This window comes from Hesperophylax consimilis, chromosome 8, assembly GCF_061612785.1.
Source record: "Hesperophylax consimilis isolate HC1 chromosome 8, BYU_Hcon_1.0, whole genome shotgun sequence".
Classification (NCBI taxonomy): domain Eukaryota; kingdom Metazoa; phylum Arthropoda; class Insecta; order Trichoptera; family Limnephilidae; genus Hesperophylax; species Hesperophylax consimilis.
Genome location: NC_142843.1, coordinates 6335759 through 6351531, shown reverse-complemented (window position 1 = coordinate 6351531; position 15773 = coordinate 6335759). Strand labels below are relative to the sequence as shown.

The 15773-nt window shown below is 37.1% G+C and overlaps 1 protein-coding gene across 1 annotated transcript in view; it reads left to right on the top strand.

The window, feature by feature from the left end:
• The first annotated feature begins 1132 nt into the window (after window positions 1-1132).
• Window positions 1133-15773, top strand: part of Rif1 (Rap1 interacting factor 1) — a 28045-nt gene continuing 13404 nt past the window's right edge. The window contains exons 1-5 of the mRNA XM_089634815.1: window positions 1133-1629; window positions 10985-11224; window positions 12035-12276; window positions 14011-14788; window positions 14886-15067. Of these exons, the coding sequence (XP_089490941.1) occupies window positions 1417-1629; window positions 10985-11224; window positions 12035-12276; window positions 14011-14788; window positions 14886-15067 (1655 nt within the window). The 5' untranslated portion in view covers window positions 1133-1416. The remainder of the gene's footprint in view (window positions 1630-10984; window positions 11225-12034; window positions 12277-14010; window positions 14789-14885; window positions 15068-15773) is intronic.

Here is a 15773-nt window from a genome sequence, read left to right as displayed (position 1 = left end):
TTAAAAAAATATTTGCTCTAGGGTTAAAATCCAGAAAGATAAATGGGGACTACGTTTGTATGGAAAAATCAACGCCCGGTTACGTCTTAAGCTAATCTCTCATAAAACATATCAATCTTTTGTATAATAGGTTATTATGTAGTGCCGTTCCTTATCCAGAATATTTCTTGGTGAGAGAGATAGCATCTCTGTTTCTACCCGATTTCGGCTTCTCTTCTCAACTTTTTTCAGTGTTCAAATTTCGCGCCATTTGCCGCGCGATTCGTCCCGCCGTGAAATCAACTTCTGCCGCCAACAGCTACGACCCCGTTTTATTCAATTGTAGTCTACAGGGGATGAGGAATATTCTGGATAAGGAAGGCAACATTAGAAAAGTTTTTAATTCTCTAAAAAAATATGGTATTTAAATTTTTTTATTAATTGTTTTTGTGTTTCGTAGAACTCCATTTCATTTTTCTTAAAAACTTTAATTACAATCAAATTTCATAATATTATTATTAAATTTTATTTTAATTAAATTTAAATAAAATCAAATGGTGTTATAATTTTATTTTATCTTTTTTTAATCAATAATTACGAATGAGAATATTAAAATTACAATTTTTGAATACAATGATCAGAATCAAAAAAAATAAACTTTAAATCTTCCACACATTTTAATAGTATTCACATTCATTTGTAAAAATACTCCATTGACATATATAAATGCAAGTAAAAAATATTAAAGAAGAAACTTTCCACGGACCCAAAAAGAAGAGAAGAGTTCGCATTTCTTTCAAAATTATTTGGTGCATTTCCTTTTATTACTTTGTTTTATTATTTTTGCAAGGCATCACCGTTGATTAAATCATTATATTTGAATGTTTGTGATCATCGAATAGTCCAAAAGCATGAATTAAGTATGCGGTAATGCAATTTAAATATATTTTAATCCATTTGAGATCAGAAGCATGCCTAAGTATTTTTAGATACAGTTGAATAAGAATAATTAAAAGGATAATGATAATTTGAAACAACTTGCCCCGTTCCGACGTCGTCGTACTTACCGAGAGAGTATTGATTCTTTTAATTTTCTATTACATTTTCGGAAGTTGTTTTCGCGCCAGAAACCCTTCCATAAAGCAGAAACGCGTAGTGTCATGTCAGTTGTTAAAAAATATGGTTTTATTTTGTGAAATTTTATAAGAATATAAACGTTTTGATGCAGTATGGAGTTGTTTATACAATGGCACCGATAATGCCGGCAATAAGCGAAATGTTTTATTGTCTAAAACTTTGGAACTTCACTTTTAACAGTGTATTATTGTGAGTCGGCCAACACGCTATTTGCGTATAAATTTGTTGTGAACGTAAACTATCCAGTTTTAAAAACTCTGTCGGTGTTTTTATCTGAAAATCTTAAAACACACAGCCAATATGGACGGATACATCGAAATCCTGCAGGACCCTACGAAGCAAAATTTGAAGGTTAACATCTATCGGAATGTCCTTCAAGCTATGGAAAGTGGTAGCATCGCGCCGGGAAAGATTGAAGTTTTGCTGAAATTATTTGAAAAGGACATGTTGCTTAACATGCAGTATTCCTCTTCGATCTTGGGCGCCATTAAAAATATATTAACTGGAGTTAAGGTACGTTAATAATTTTACTTTTATATCATACTAATAGGTTTATACATACCTATTCATTATTCATAACAAAACATTAAAATTTTTTACATCCATTGTTTTGTGCGCGTCACGTTTGTTTCGGCTTGTTACAACAAGTTCTGCTCTTGACATGTGACGTAATTCCCAATAATTCAGTTATCTCCATTTAAAATCTCAACATATTATCTCCTGCAATAAATACCCACACATGAACAAATCCGAATATTATACAGTACACTCAGGCATAGCCATGTTTGCTTATACAATAATATTAATGATAATGATGCATCTTTATAGTTATTTGTTTGCACACCTGTTAAATAAAATAATACCTGGATGACAATGCTTTTATCAGGGTTGCCATAAGTGGCTAGGATCTCATCGGGACTGAAAAGGACGGGGAAACAAATAATGGGACACAGTCACTGCTCAACATGACCCCTGTGCCATCTACCGGGCGCATGGGAGTATCCACTCGCGCAAATGTTCATTAGTAAACAGCATTGTTTCATTGTGCAATTTTTAATCGGGACCTTGTAGATTTTGTCTGTTTGGTGACCAGATCTGAATAGCCAGGTACTTCCCCACCTTCCTCTTCCCCACCTTCCTCTTCCCCACCTTCCTCTTCCCCACCTTCCTCTTCCCCACCTTCCTCTTCCCCACCTTCCTCTTCCCCATATTTTTCCCCTCCCCACTACCTTTAGCCTCACAACAACAACGACCCTAATTAGGAATGCCTTAGGGCAGGGGTGTCAAACTGGATATTCTTAAGGGCCGTTTATAACATTTGGCGTGTGTAAGCGGGCCGGACTCAATATTTAAAAATAAAACCCATACTTAATTGTTAAAATCTTTATTTAGTTAGATACCTATTTATTATAAATTCAGTAAGTTAAAAAGAAGGGTAACAAGGTAAATTATCTTGAGCCGGACACCTGACTTCTCTTGTTTTTGACAAGTTCATTGATGTCGGGTGTCATATTCGTCGTAGTTACTTTTAGAATCGATTGAAGATTTTCATCCGTAAGCCGTGAGCGATGTTTGTTTTTATTTATTTTCATAACGGAAAACATCTGCTCGCATAAATACGTACTACCAAACATACACAGGATACGTGCCGCATGATTTCTTATACTTGGATTGTTATTCAATCTCTTGAAATATTGTGTATAAAATGTAGTAACATTAACTTCCTTAAATTTATCCTTTACAATGCTGTCGCATTGGAGATCTATCAATTCCATTTGCAAATGAATTGGTGCCAGTGCAGCATCAAAAGTAAATGGATTGTTGAAAAGTGGGAATTCCATTTTATGCATTTTGCGAAAATCTTCAAAACGACTGCAATTTTAAACACGCTTAGGCATCGACTGTCCTCTGAATATCTAAAATCTACAATAAAAGAGTGCGGTTCTGTCCTCCGCGACATAATATTGTCACGTGGTAGCGAGCCGTAATGATGGGACCTGAGTGCCGCATACGGCTCGCGGGCCGTATTGATAGGGTCCGAAGGCCGCATGCGGCCCGCGGGCCGTATCTTTGACACCCCTGCCTTAGGGGGTATTTCACTATCTCTGATTATGTTCTGACTAAGCACTAATCCGCGGATTAGTCATTTTTTCGTTTTCACTATATCTGAATTACGCTAACGCTCGGGTTAAAGTTCGATTTGACTAATCAGTGCTCGAACCTCACGTTAGGCGCTATTCCTCGAATCAAAGATGGCGTCAAAACATTCCGAGTTTGACAGCGGAGAAGTGAGTCGAATTTTGTTGCGAATTATTATGGATACCGAGGTTTTTGATTTACAGAAGCAGGTAAAAGGGCGGCGATGCGAAGGCCGCGAGTTTTAAGAGCTCGAATGAATTTGAATGCTTGTATGATCCATCCTGAATTATTTGATTGTGTTCAAAATAAGAAACAATGTATTAATTCGACACGAATCTATCTAAAATGACCTGATAATCAACATAACATAACCAAAAAATGCACACTTTGCGGTGTGCGGACTGTGGCGGGAAACTGGATGACGGCGTTGACCACAGATCAATTGGCGTTGACGCTAGCATTCCATAGACATTGCGGCAAAACATGACAGGCGTGGCAGTAGATGGGGTAACTGCAAACATTTTGCGATGTTGCCAGACTATTTCGAGTGTTATCTATCCGGAAGCTCGGCAACAATGATGAAACGGTCGCCGTTGAATAACGAAGTTATTCTGAACTTTAAAGCCAGCCAACGGCTAGCTAGTCAGATATTTAGCCCGACATAGTGAAATACCCCTTTAGTCTCACTGGCTCCATACAGACTCTTGTGCGGTATTCACATTAAAAAATAGCATTTCTGGTGAAATGACGTCACTTCTGCACGTTGTTTTTTTTTTAATATCTGGCTGAATAAATAAAACTAATTATTTGAAATCAGTTTCCCAGACGCGGATGAAATTTCCTAAACCAAATCTGTCTTACATTTTCAATTTGTGATATAAATATAAAAATTTCATGGTTTAAAGTACGATTTAACCAGAGATCTCTGTTTCCTTCCTGATGCAATACTTTCTGTGATCGCAAAAACTGCAAGAACGTCTCCTCGTTGATACTCATTTTGACAGTTGACTGCGAAAAACTGAGAGCATGCACGTCTTCTTCTCAGACTTCTACAAAAATAATGACATGACCACGCCCACCGGGCCCCAATATTTCAACAAAGGGAGGAGACGTAATGTGGACGAATACAAGAATGTTCGAAAACAAGGAGACCACGCTTCAGATTTTATCCGAACAAAGCTATGATTACACTAGACCAGTGTTCCGCAAAGTGTGCTCCGCGGCACACTGGTGTGCCGCGGCCATTTGTAAGTGTGCCGCGAGTCCCGCGTCACTTCTCACAAAGTGCTCTGTAAAGCGGTCTTTACTTTTCTGTGCGGCGCGGCGGCTGGAGGTGGCGTGGGTGGGACTCGATCGCTGCGAAGTGGCTGTGTGCTACGCCGCTACGCTACATTATCACGTGTACTACACTACATAAGTGGGGTGCTATTGCTACATTATCACGTGATTGCGCACAAGCTATCGGGGTGCATGCGCGTGACAACATAACATTACTAATTACGACGGTGACGTTGCGCCCGCTTGTTTAGTAGTCATTCGTTAATGCAAGTGTTTGGTTGTGTCGTCGCGAACTTAATTAATTTTTTTAATTGCAAAAAAATATCCCATATTACGTGTATATAATGGATAAATTCGTTAAACGTACCGCAAGTTTGTCAAGTGAAACTAATGATTCCCAAGAAGAAGCAGAGTCAACAAAGAAAAAACCTAAGCTTTTTGATCGGAAATACGATGAGAGCTATGTGCGTTATGGCTTTATATATTGCGGTGATGAATCGTGCCCAATCCCAAAATGTCTTGTTTGTGGAGAAACTTTGGCTAAAAATTCAATAGTGCCCAGTAAACTTTCACGACATTTAACAACTAAACACCCATCGGTGGCTCACAAAGATAAAGCCTTCTTTCAACGTATGAAAGACCAGTCTAAGAAACAGGTAACTCTCATGAGTTCGTCTTTCAATACATCAAGCAAAGCGCAAAAAGCAAGCTACGTGATCGCTAATATGCTGGTTAAATCGAAGAAACCTCATTCTCTCGCTGAAACTTTAATTTTACCTGTCTGCAAAGAAATTGTCAAAATTATGATTAGCCAAGAAGCCGCTAAGGAAATCTAAAAAATACCTGCGTCAGCAGATACGATCTCACGTCGCATTAATGAAATATCCACCGACATTCAATCAACGTTAATTGAAAAATTAAGGCTAAGTGGAGTTTTCGCGCTACAAGTCGACGAGTCTACTGATATCAGTGGTCACGCGCATCTCATCACAAATGTGAGGTACACGGATGGATATGAAATACAAGAGGAGTTTTTATTTTGTCTGCCACTACCTGGTTATACCACCGGAGAAGAAATATTCAGAGTAACAAACCAGTACTTCAGTGAACATAATATGGAATGGCGCAACTGCTTAAGCATTTGCACAGACGGAGCAGCAGCTATGACAGGAAAAATTAAGGGATTTATAACCAGGGCTTCTGAAAAAAAATCCTAATATTAAAAATTTACATTGCTTTTTACACAGAGAGGCACTGATGACGAAGTCTCTGCCTGATGAATCGTTGTCTGTCTTACAAGAAGTCGTCAAAATTGTCAATTACATCAAGTCGCGACCGCTGAACTCTCGTCTGTTTAATGCATTGTGTCAGGAAATGGGAGCAGATCATCAGTCACTTCTGTTTCATACAGAAGTACGATGGCTTTCTCGCGGAAAAGTGCTTTCTCGGATTTACGAGCTGAAATATTGGAAAATTTTTGAGCGTTTGACAAGTAGAAACTACGCCATTGATAAAAATGGAACGATACACGCTTCAACAACGCATTGAAATTATTAAAATTCACTTGAGTGAATCAAATGCAAATCATCTTGAGTGATGAGGCCCATTTCCACCTCGGTGGCTTGGTCAACAAGCAAAATTGTCGCATCTGGGGCTTGAAAAACCCAATAGCCCAGTCAATGAAGGTTTTGTGTCGGAACTAATTCCCCGGAAGCTGAATTTTTCACAGATGTTAGAAGACTTTTAAACATGTATTTTTACAAAAGTCCCCGACTTTCCCCCTTGTGCTTCCTTCCCCACCCCCTCTTGAATATATTTTTCAAAGCCTTTCGGAATACGCTAATATCTCCTTAATGGTTTTATTAAATCAGATTATTTATTTTTTGTTTAGTTTTTAATTAGTTGTTCTAAAAAATTGTATTCTTTCATTTTTGCGAGAAAAGCTATAAAATCTCTACAATTTATTAGTAAAGGAAAAATATCAATTTTTAAAATAGTATATCAGAATATATTTGCACATAACTTTTTTCTGAGCCTGTTAACGAAAAAAAATAAATCAACAAAACTTGTAGACAATATTTTTAGCTATAAAATAATGTATATAATGATGGGTTTTAATTTATAATAAGGCACGTAGGCTGAATAAGGAGCACGGCGCGCGGCAGCGGCTCGAACGCGCAGCGGTTCGCGGCGCAGCGAGAAATTACAAAAACCTAAGGAAAGTAATGATTAATTCATGTGTTTGCTTTATTTTTATAACAAATTCATCTAAAGTTGAAGAGTTTTATTGTTATTTACCAGTTTTAGTTCGGAGGGGGGGGGGGAATATAAATATTTTCCCCTACCCAATGAAGCGCTTTCATTATCCACCAACCGCCGTGCCCTGGTCTGGCTAAACAGTCGTATTATGTTGTATGATTGTAACTTATTATTTAAATAAAGTTATGTGAAAGAAGCCAAAAATACCTAAGACATCGTGGGATTACCCTTTCATCACATTAAAATATTGCAGACTTATGTTATGGCGAAGTTCTAAAAAATCTTTTGTGGAAATTCTCACTTGTTTTATTATGTGCACTTATCAACAATAAAATACCGAAACAACAAATCACTTAAAATAGTGCATAGATCTAAAATGGTTTACTTTCAAACAAGCTTCTTAAAATATTATAATGACAAAACGGTTTGTAAATTATATACTTATCAATATTATCTATGACAAAATTAGGCAAATATTCAAATAATTTTCTAGTCAAGGGAGTCTTCCATTTCTTCGTCATACTGGGGTGTGTTCAGACATGATAATCCGTTACAGTTGTCGCTCATGGCAGAGTAGGTAAATCCAGATGTTCTGCAGCCACAGTAATTTCCACATCCAGACTTGCAGGAACAGGACACCAAAGAAAGAAGGTCATCAGGAGCAAATGGTTTCATAAATTTCTTCTTTCCACCATTTTCATACCTCCATCCCCAGTTTATAGGGTTTAGTTTGTTTCCTAACCAAAACTGTACTTGCAAATAAACTCTCAACAAATTTTGATGACACTATTCTGAAGTCGGTGGTAGTTTTTCCAAGTCAAATTTAGATTTAAAAGCTGATTTTGTCGTTAGCCTGGTAAACTTATAGTATCGAGCTTCGTTTAAATTAGAGAAGCTACCAAGACCATACATGGCGAGAGCGAATTTTTCTCCATTTTGCAACAAGTTCTCTTCAGTTGCATCTTTTTTCCAGAAATGCCTCAGCTGCGCGTTTTGCTTCGGGATTGTTTTTCATCATGTCAATAGCTTTTAGCTTTCCTAACCCATATAAAGGTGAGGTCGTATCACAGCCCGTAATAGTGCGTAAATAGCATGTGATTTAGAATATATTTATGTATCATTAAAGGTTTCTTTATGATGTAGAAAGTTCTTGAAGGGGCCTTTCCACCAACATCTTTATAGAAAAAAATAGATTTTCCTTCAGGAGCAAGACTTAAAAATAATACCAAAAGATCACTATCCGTGCCAACAACAATCACTTTTGAGAAGATGTTGAGTTTTTCGATGCCGGTTAGTACAGTGTCAATATCGGCATCACCTGCGGCCGTGACTGTTTTCAAAACAGATTCACTAAATTCATGACACAGTACTTCAATCATTATTTATGTTGTTATTCTTATTAGATAAGAAAGCTTCCTTCTTAGTCAAACAACGTGTAGTGAAGTTTAATCCAATATCGCACGATGAGTTGTTAGCCGACCTTCGTCTTTGCTCTTCATATTTTACAGTTGGTTCTTCAGGGTATCCATCGAAAATGACAATAGAATATTTGCCAAATATAGTATGAACGAAACGTGAGTATGATTTAATGATGTCTCCGTAAGAAGTTTCAGTTTCCCAAACAACAGAGTGTAGGAGGTATCCCCCATCGATGACTATTGCAGCATTTTCCAAATTAACTTTGTCATGAATACTTTCGCTAAATACTTTCGCCATACATGATTTTGTTCCTTTACGAAGGAAGACTTCATCAAAAATAGACGGGGGTCTTGAAGCCAATTCATATCCTAAGTAGGTCTAAAGCTTGCTAGGACTATCACTAATGCACAGTATTCTGTTAAATAACTGCTGGGGGTTTACTGCAACTTGTCTCGTCCTAACACTTGCGGATTTGAATCTTGCTGGGTAGTCACCATGTCTTTCCTTTTCAGTCTTATATATCAGACTGAACTTATGTATCTTATGAACAGCTGCCAGGCCCACCTCATAAGCATTATCACAATTGACACTATTATCTGAAACAAACCCTAAAGATAAAGACATCAACTCCCCTGAGAGCTTGGCGAACGGGCTGTGCTGTCTTAGCCATGATGTATATTTTCCTATATCTAGCTCACCCCCTTTCTTCCGTGATTCGCGCAGCTCAACATGATGTTCACTAAAATCAAATTCTATACCTATGAATTCTTCAATGCTCTCTTGCACTTTCACGCAGTAAGTGATTCCAAGTTTCCACTTTGAAAAAGCGCTGTCAGTGATTCCGCGCCCATGTGTCAAACCGCCAACTGACTTCATTGGTCGCATGAGACACTGCTCGATGATGATGTCCGTCCACGTACCGGACCAATATCTGTCGCTTCTTCTTATTATAAAGTACCCATTTTTAGTGAATAGTTTATATTATTCTTTGGTTATTCTTGATTCGAGTTGCAACATACTTTGAACGTACATATGTGCTGATTTTGCGTATGGTAAATGTCCTGCCGAGTTGAAAAATGGAAGCATATCAACAATAGTATTTAGGTGCATTTTCCGATTCCCGGACTTCTCTGCAAATATAAATCTAAGCATGAGGTCGATGCAATGTAGAAGGTAAAGCCACAACTTGGCAGTCCTACTCGATGATTCCTTAATCCTGTCTTCACTTGCTTCAGCATATGGAATCGTCTCTTTTAGATTGTCATCATTATTAAACTCCTCCATATCTTTTTTCCGCGTAGCTAAATCTTGATAAATATTTCTATTTGTCTTAATTTACCATCAATATCTTGGTATTCTTCTCTCATTACGTGGAAAAGAGACGCTGCTGTTTAAGTGTAGGCTCTGTTTGCCAGAGAATATTCATGACCCTGGAGCATGTACCCACATGCTCCAGGGACTTGTGAGGACGCGTAAACTGATTCTCAAAAATTTCCCACATACTTTTATTTAAATAATAAGTTACAAACAATCATACAACATAATATTGTTGACTGTTTAGCCAGACCAGGGCAGGGCGGTTGGTGGATAATGAAAGCGCTTCATTGGGTAGGGGAAAATATTTATATTCCCCCCCCCCCCCCCTCCGAACTAAAACTGGTAAATAACAATAAAACTCTTCAACTTTAGATGAATTTGTTATAAAAATAAAGCAAACACATGAATTATTCATTACTTTACTTAGGTTTTTGTAATTTCTCGCTGCGCCGCGAACCGCTGCGCGTTCGAGCCGCTGCCGCGCGCCGTGCTCCTTATTCAGCCTACGTGCCTTATTATAAATTAAAACCCATCATTATATACATTATTTTATAGCTAAAAATATTGTCTACAAGTTTTGTTGATTTATTTTTTTTCGTTAACAGGCTCAGAAAAAAGTTATGTGCAAATATATTCTGATATACTATTTTAAAAACTGATATTTTTCCTTTACTAATAAATTGTAGAGATTGTATAGCTTTTCTCGCAAAAATGAAAGAATACAATTTTATAGAACAACTAATTAAAAACTAAACAAAAAATAAATAATCTGATTTAATAAAACCATTAAGGAGATATTAGCGTATTCCGAAAGGCTTTGAAAAATATATTCAAGAGGGGGTGGGGAAGGAAGCACAAGGGGGAAAGTCGGGGACTTTTGTAAAAATACATGTTTAAAGGTCTTCTAACATCTGTGAGAAATTCAGCTTCCGGGGAATTAGTTCCGACATTGGGTCTTTTTTTCCCTTCATTGACTGGGCTACAAGAGTTATTGTTGAAAAGCCTCTTTATCTTCAACATGTGACTGTTTGGAGCGGTTTATGGTCCGGCGGAGTCATGAGTAATAAGCCTAGCCAATCCTATCCAAAATTTACCTTGTTTTTTTTCTTTGGTGTACCGTTAAAATTTCTTGATTAGTTAGGTGTACCGTGAACATAAAAAGTTTGCGGAACACTGCACTAGACAATAATTTTTTTTTTTGGTAATTAGAAATGCTTTGTTTAAAAAACTTCGTTTTGAATTATTTTTAAGGTTTGAGTGTGAGAAAATAATACTGACATTATTTCATGAATGCAGCACAAATACTTGTGTATTAGTTTTCAATAGAGTGTCAGATTAGCTAGATTTAATTATAGATTGCGCCCCTGAGGTGATATCTCACAAAAGCGGCGCTATACAAATTGTCCAATAAATAATAAATTGATTGATTAAACTGTCTCTTGCATTCTCCTTTCAGGATGGAACCTACCCTGCATTCCCGCACCTGACCAACGTGGCCGGTACGATCTTCGATCTGCTGGCCATGACAGCCCCCCTACACCAGGTGCAGCTGGTGCAGAACTCCTGCCTGGACATCCTGCAGAGTTACCCCGAGGACTGCTTGGCGAAGGTGGTGGCTGTTAACCCTCAGAGCATCTGCACGCTAATGATCCAGTACCTCGGGAATGCCAATATAGACATACTCATCAAGAAATCCGTGAGTTGAAATCCTTGTTCTCCGGGTCCCAGTAGTCTAATAATTGGCAACAGTATTATAGGTTGATAAATTAGAATTGACCTAAAGGCGGGTCTCATGCATCAAAATAGTTTGTTTATAATAACTAATATCTGTTATTAGGAACAGCTCATATGGTCTCATAGAAATCGTTGTATTTCCCTTGTTGTCATGATGAGAAATATGATCTAAATTGTTTTAGAAAGAGAAAACCCCACGCTTTATATTCAAATCTAGAAGTTAACCACCATTTAAAACCTACACCTCTATGGTAACCAAAGTTTCCGACCGCAAAATAAAAAAAAAAATTACGATGTTTTTATTAATAATTTTTACATGAAATGACAAAAATGTGAGGTGATGAAAACATTTGTACTATAAAATATGTGTGTTTTTTTTCATTATCACTAATTCTGGCTAAAAAAGTTGCAAAGGGAGCGATTTAAAAAAAAAATTATGTTGGCATTTAAAATTTTAATGTTGCAAAAATTATATGTTTATTTTAAATATTTAAATTTGAAAGCCTATTTCATCACCTTTCAAGACCAGTTTTTAGTTTTCCAATATGTTCAGAAATATTCCATTAGACTTTTCTGATCTATATGAATATATATTTTTTAAGTCATAGTACATTTTACTGGAGTTCCTATGGCAGACCACGCTATAAGTTCACTACATTTTTGGGGCTTGGACTATTTCAGCGTATCGCTTGCCATACATTCCCATATGTAGTGTATGTCAAGCGATATGCTGAAATAAAAGTACAAGATAATGATTTATTTTTTGTTCCAGATACTCCAGTTGCTTTTAATGTGGATAAAGCTGATACCAGACGAGAAGAAAGGGGAGTTTGTGAGCGATGGGCTGAACACCTGGTTCTCCCACCTGGTGCCCATGATGTACGTGCCCGGGAACGGTCACCGCAAGCTGGCGGTGGAGGCTGTAGAAACAATCCTGCCAGAGCTGTCCAAAATAGATTATGAGAACAATTCTAAATGGATCAACGTCTGCAATAACATCAAGGATAAAAAACAGTTAGTCATCTAGTATTAATACGCTAACATCTGCCGTATACACTCCTCGTTCTAGCTACAAACAGAAGTGTTGCCACATTCAATTTTCAAAGAGAAATACCTGCTTGTCTATCTATAGTATTAATACACTAACACCATTCATGCACACCAGCTTAACTTGCTAATTTTAATACTTACTCCCGAACGACACATAATTGTTTTTAAAAATATCTTGATGGTATTCCGCTTCTGGCCTTCCATAGTCTTGTGTTCCCAGAATTTTGTCACTTTCAGCTATTACAAATGGCCAGCGTGTTGCCCTTGAAATGCTGTATTGGTCCGCTTAGGCTGAGGCAAAACGAACGTAATTTTATTAGTTGCGAGTCGAAGGCTGCATAATGTCACCGTGGTTATTCATTCCATACATGGATAATTGTACCCCAGAATTGAGAGAGGTGGGATTGGAAGCGAATTTGAGTAATCTGTTAAAGTATGTTGTTTGTTGTATACTGATGCGGTGCTGATTGCTAGCAGTAAGGAAGATCTACAGCCTCGTGTCTAGGGTGAACGAAGTATGTATGAAGAATGAGTTAATGATGAATGTAAGTAAGTCTAAAGTAGTGGTGTTTGAAAGAGAGAGTACGAAAACAGTGTGCGTAGTTGTGAATGAGGAATACTTGTAGCAGGTGGATGAGTTTGTGTATTTAGGAAGTATGTTTACGAGAAATGGGAAGGCTGACAGAGATATTTAAAGAAGGGTATATGCAGGTAACTCCTTTAATGGAGGACTGAACGCAGTTGGCGTTAACAAAAAATTATCCAAAGAAGCAATGTTAGTAGTCCAAAATGGAGTGATGCATGGAAGTGGGGCATGGAACTGGCAGAGAAAGGATTAAAGTAGACTGAATGCTGTAGAAATGATCCCTGAGGCGTATGTGTGGTAAAACCTTGTATGATCGTATGAGAAATTTGGAGTTCCACAAAGAATACAAGGCTTACATGTAAGCGTAATGAGTAAGATCAAGAAAGGGACGCTTAGGTGGTTTGGGGATGTAGAGCTAATGAGTGAAGAAACGAGTGTAAGGAGAATATATGATGCTAATGTGAATGGTAGCAGAATTCGGGGACGCCCGAGGAAGACATGGCACGATCAAGCGAATCAGATACTTGAGTCGGGTCATGTCAAAATAATAGAACAGTATGAGATGATGCGTGAATGTGAATGAGGCAAGGAGTGTGTGCCAAGACCGAGTTGTTTGGCGTTCCGTCCTCTGCCTCCCCTGCGGTGAAATGGCTTGTTTGTTAGTTAGTTAGAGTCGCGTAATTTAATAATTTATGTAATTTACGGTGATATAAATCGCCGTGTGGCACAAACCAGACTTTTATTTGAAACTGAATGCAGCATAAATTACTCGACTCACAACTCAAAAAATTACTTTTGTTTGGCCCCTGTCTTAAAGTGGTGGTATCAGATAACTTGGCTTTACTCAGAATCTCTGTCTTCTCATTTTACTTGTGAATAATAATAAATGTTTTATTATCTTTGCAAAAATTTGTTAAATTGCAAAAAATGTGATATTTTTTATCCTGATATTTGAGTAAAACTTGTCAAGGTAATTTTCACACAGTTCTGCAAATTCTCTAGCCGACATTAAAGAGGTTTACTAAAATATTATTTAGTGGACCACCATGATGACTCCATTGAATTGTTTTTTTACATTGTGTATATTTTTCAATCTGAATTGTTTTTTTTAGGTACACAGCATTCATGCTCCGACTGTACCAGAACTCAGATGAACTGTGGTCTCGCCAATTCTGTTGCATGCTCCGTCTCATCGGGAAAGAACTCCGCAAGAACGGCAGCCTGCTGAACTGCATCCTCCCAGTCCTGGAGAACGCTTTCAAGATAGAGAAGACCAGAAGACAATCCTTCCTCTGCTGGAAACAAGTCATGGATATATTTGTGATCAACAAAGACATCAATCTCAAAGGCATCAAACTCCTCACAGCGCCGCTCGTCGTCAATAACGCTAAGACTGAAGAGATAGCCATTGTGAAGCTAGATGTCTGGTGGTATCTTATTTACATCTTGAAGCAAAATGCCAGCATCCGGACAGATCTCAATTTGTACCCCTTCCTCCAGTTTTGCTTTGGATCTGACAAGAAAAAAATGGATGTGATTCCAGGACTGGTTTTCCCAAATGTCCAGAAATTCTCAATCAAGGCAACTGTTGAAATATTTGGTCATGCCAACTCCTGTCCGGGTTGCCTCAGCGAAGATTTTTTAAAATTGAGTCAACCATTATTGACCGAGAGTATATTTCTAAGCAATGTCGATCACTGGATGCACGTGATGAAACAGGTGACCGTGTTGATCTGCAAAAATATGAACCAGGTAGATGAAGATACGAGAAAATTTTTTACGCAGAATGCGAGGTGCATCTGGGTGTCTCTTTTGAAGATTATTACCAAGCCTCTAGTGGTGCCATTTAAATTTTCTGAATTATTGAAAGTCTTGCAGTATTTAACAACGGTAATATACAAAATTAAATACAATGCTTTTTTATTTATTTAGTTACATATTTCCAAAACTTGATAAAATAATAATATAATAAAAATATACATTTTAGGAGTCTGCTGAAAGCACGGAACTTGCTGAACTTATGGTATCGGATATTTTGTCATTGGTATCGGACCCTAGTCTGGGATATTCCAGTGGCTACCTGAACGATGTAGCCAACAAGGATGAATTGGAACACACGCCTGTTCAGTCTCTTCTATTACTGCAGTTATCAGAGTCACTTTACAAGAAGTTAGTATTATTCCATGACAGTACTGATTATTGCATTATCCCTTAAATGCATACTGTTGTAAAACTGCAACATACCGTTCAAACCACCTTTAACTCTTTGGTGTATACTTAATGCATGCCGTTTTAGAATTATTAAGTTCACTGTAATATATTTTATCGAGTGGCATCACCTTTTTTTTCTTTCGCGAATGTCAAATGTCACTTTTTCTTCAACAAAGTGAAGATTCTCGAAAATTGGTTGGAGGTTAGAATTACAGTTTGGTTTTGCTGTTATTATTTTGACTTTCTTAGGTAAGTAGATACAATAATACAATACTTATATGTAATAACTCATATTTTTCCGGTACACTTATTAGTTTTGAGAATTTTTTTTAGGTTTTTTATTTTTTTTTCATATTATTTTTTATTAAATACATGGTGTTGTAAATTTGCAACAATTTTTTTTTAATCAAATATCATTAAAAAATTACAAATAAAATAAATTCTTTATATTTCCTTGCATATGCATGTAAATATCTACAAAATCTATTTTTTTCCAGAAAATTTAATAAATCATGCATTTAAGGGTTAAACGCATCTTTTTAGGTTAAGAATGACATACAGCGACGAACGACATATATCCACACATATAAAAATGTTTGTTTGTTCAAATCTTAAATCTCCGAAAGTTATTCACCAATTGTTTTTAAATGACACAATGTTGCAT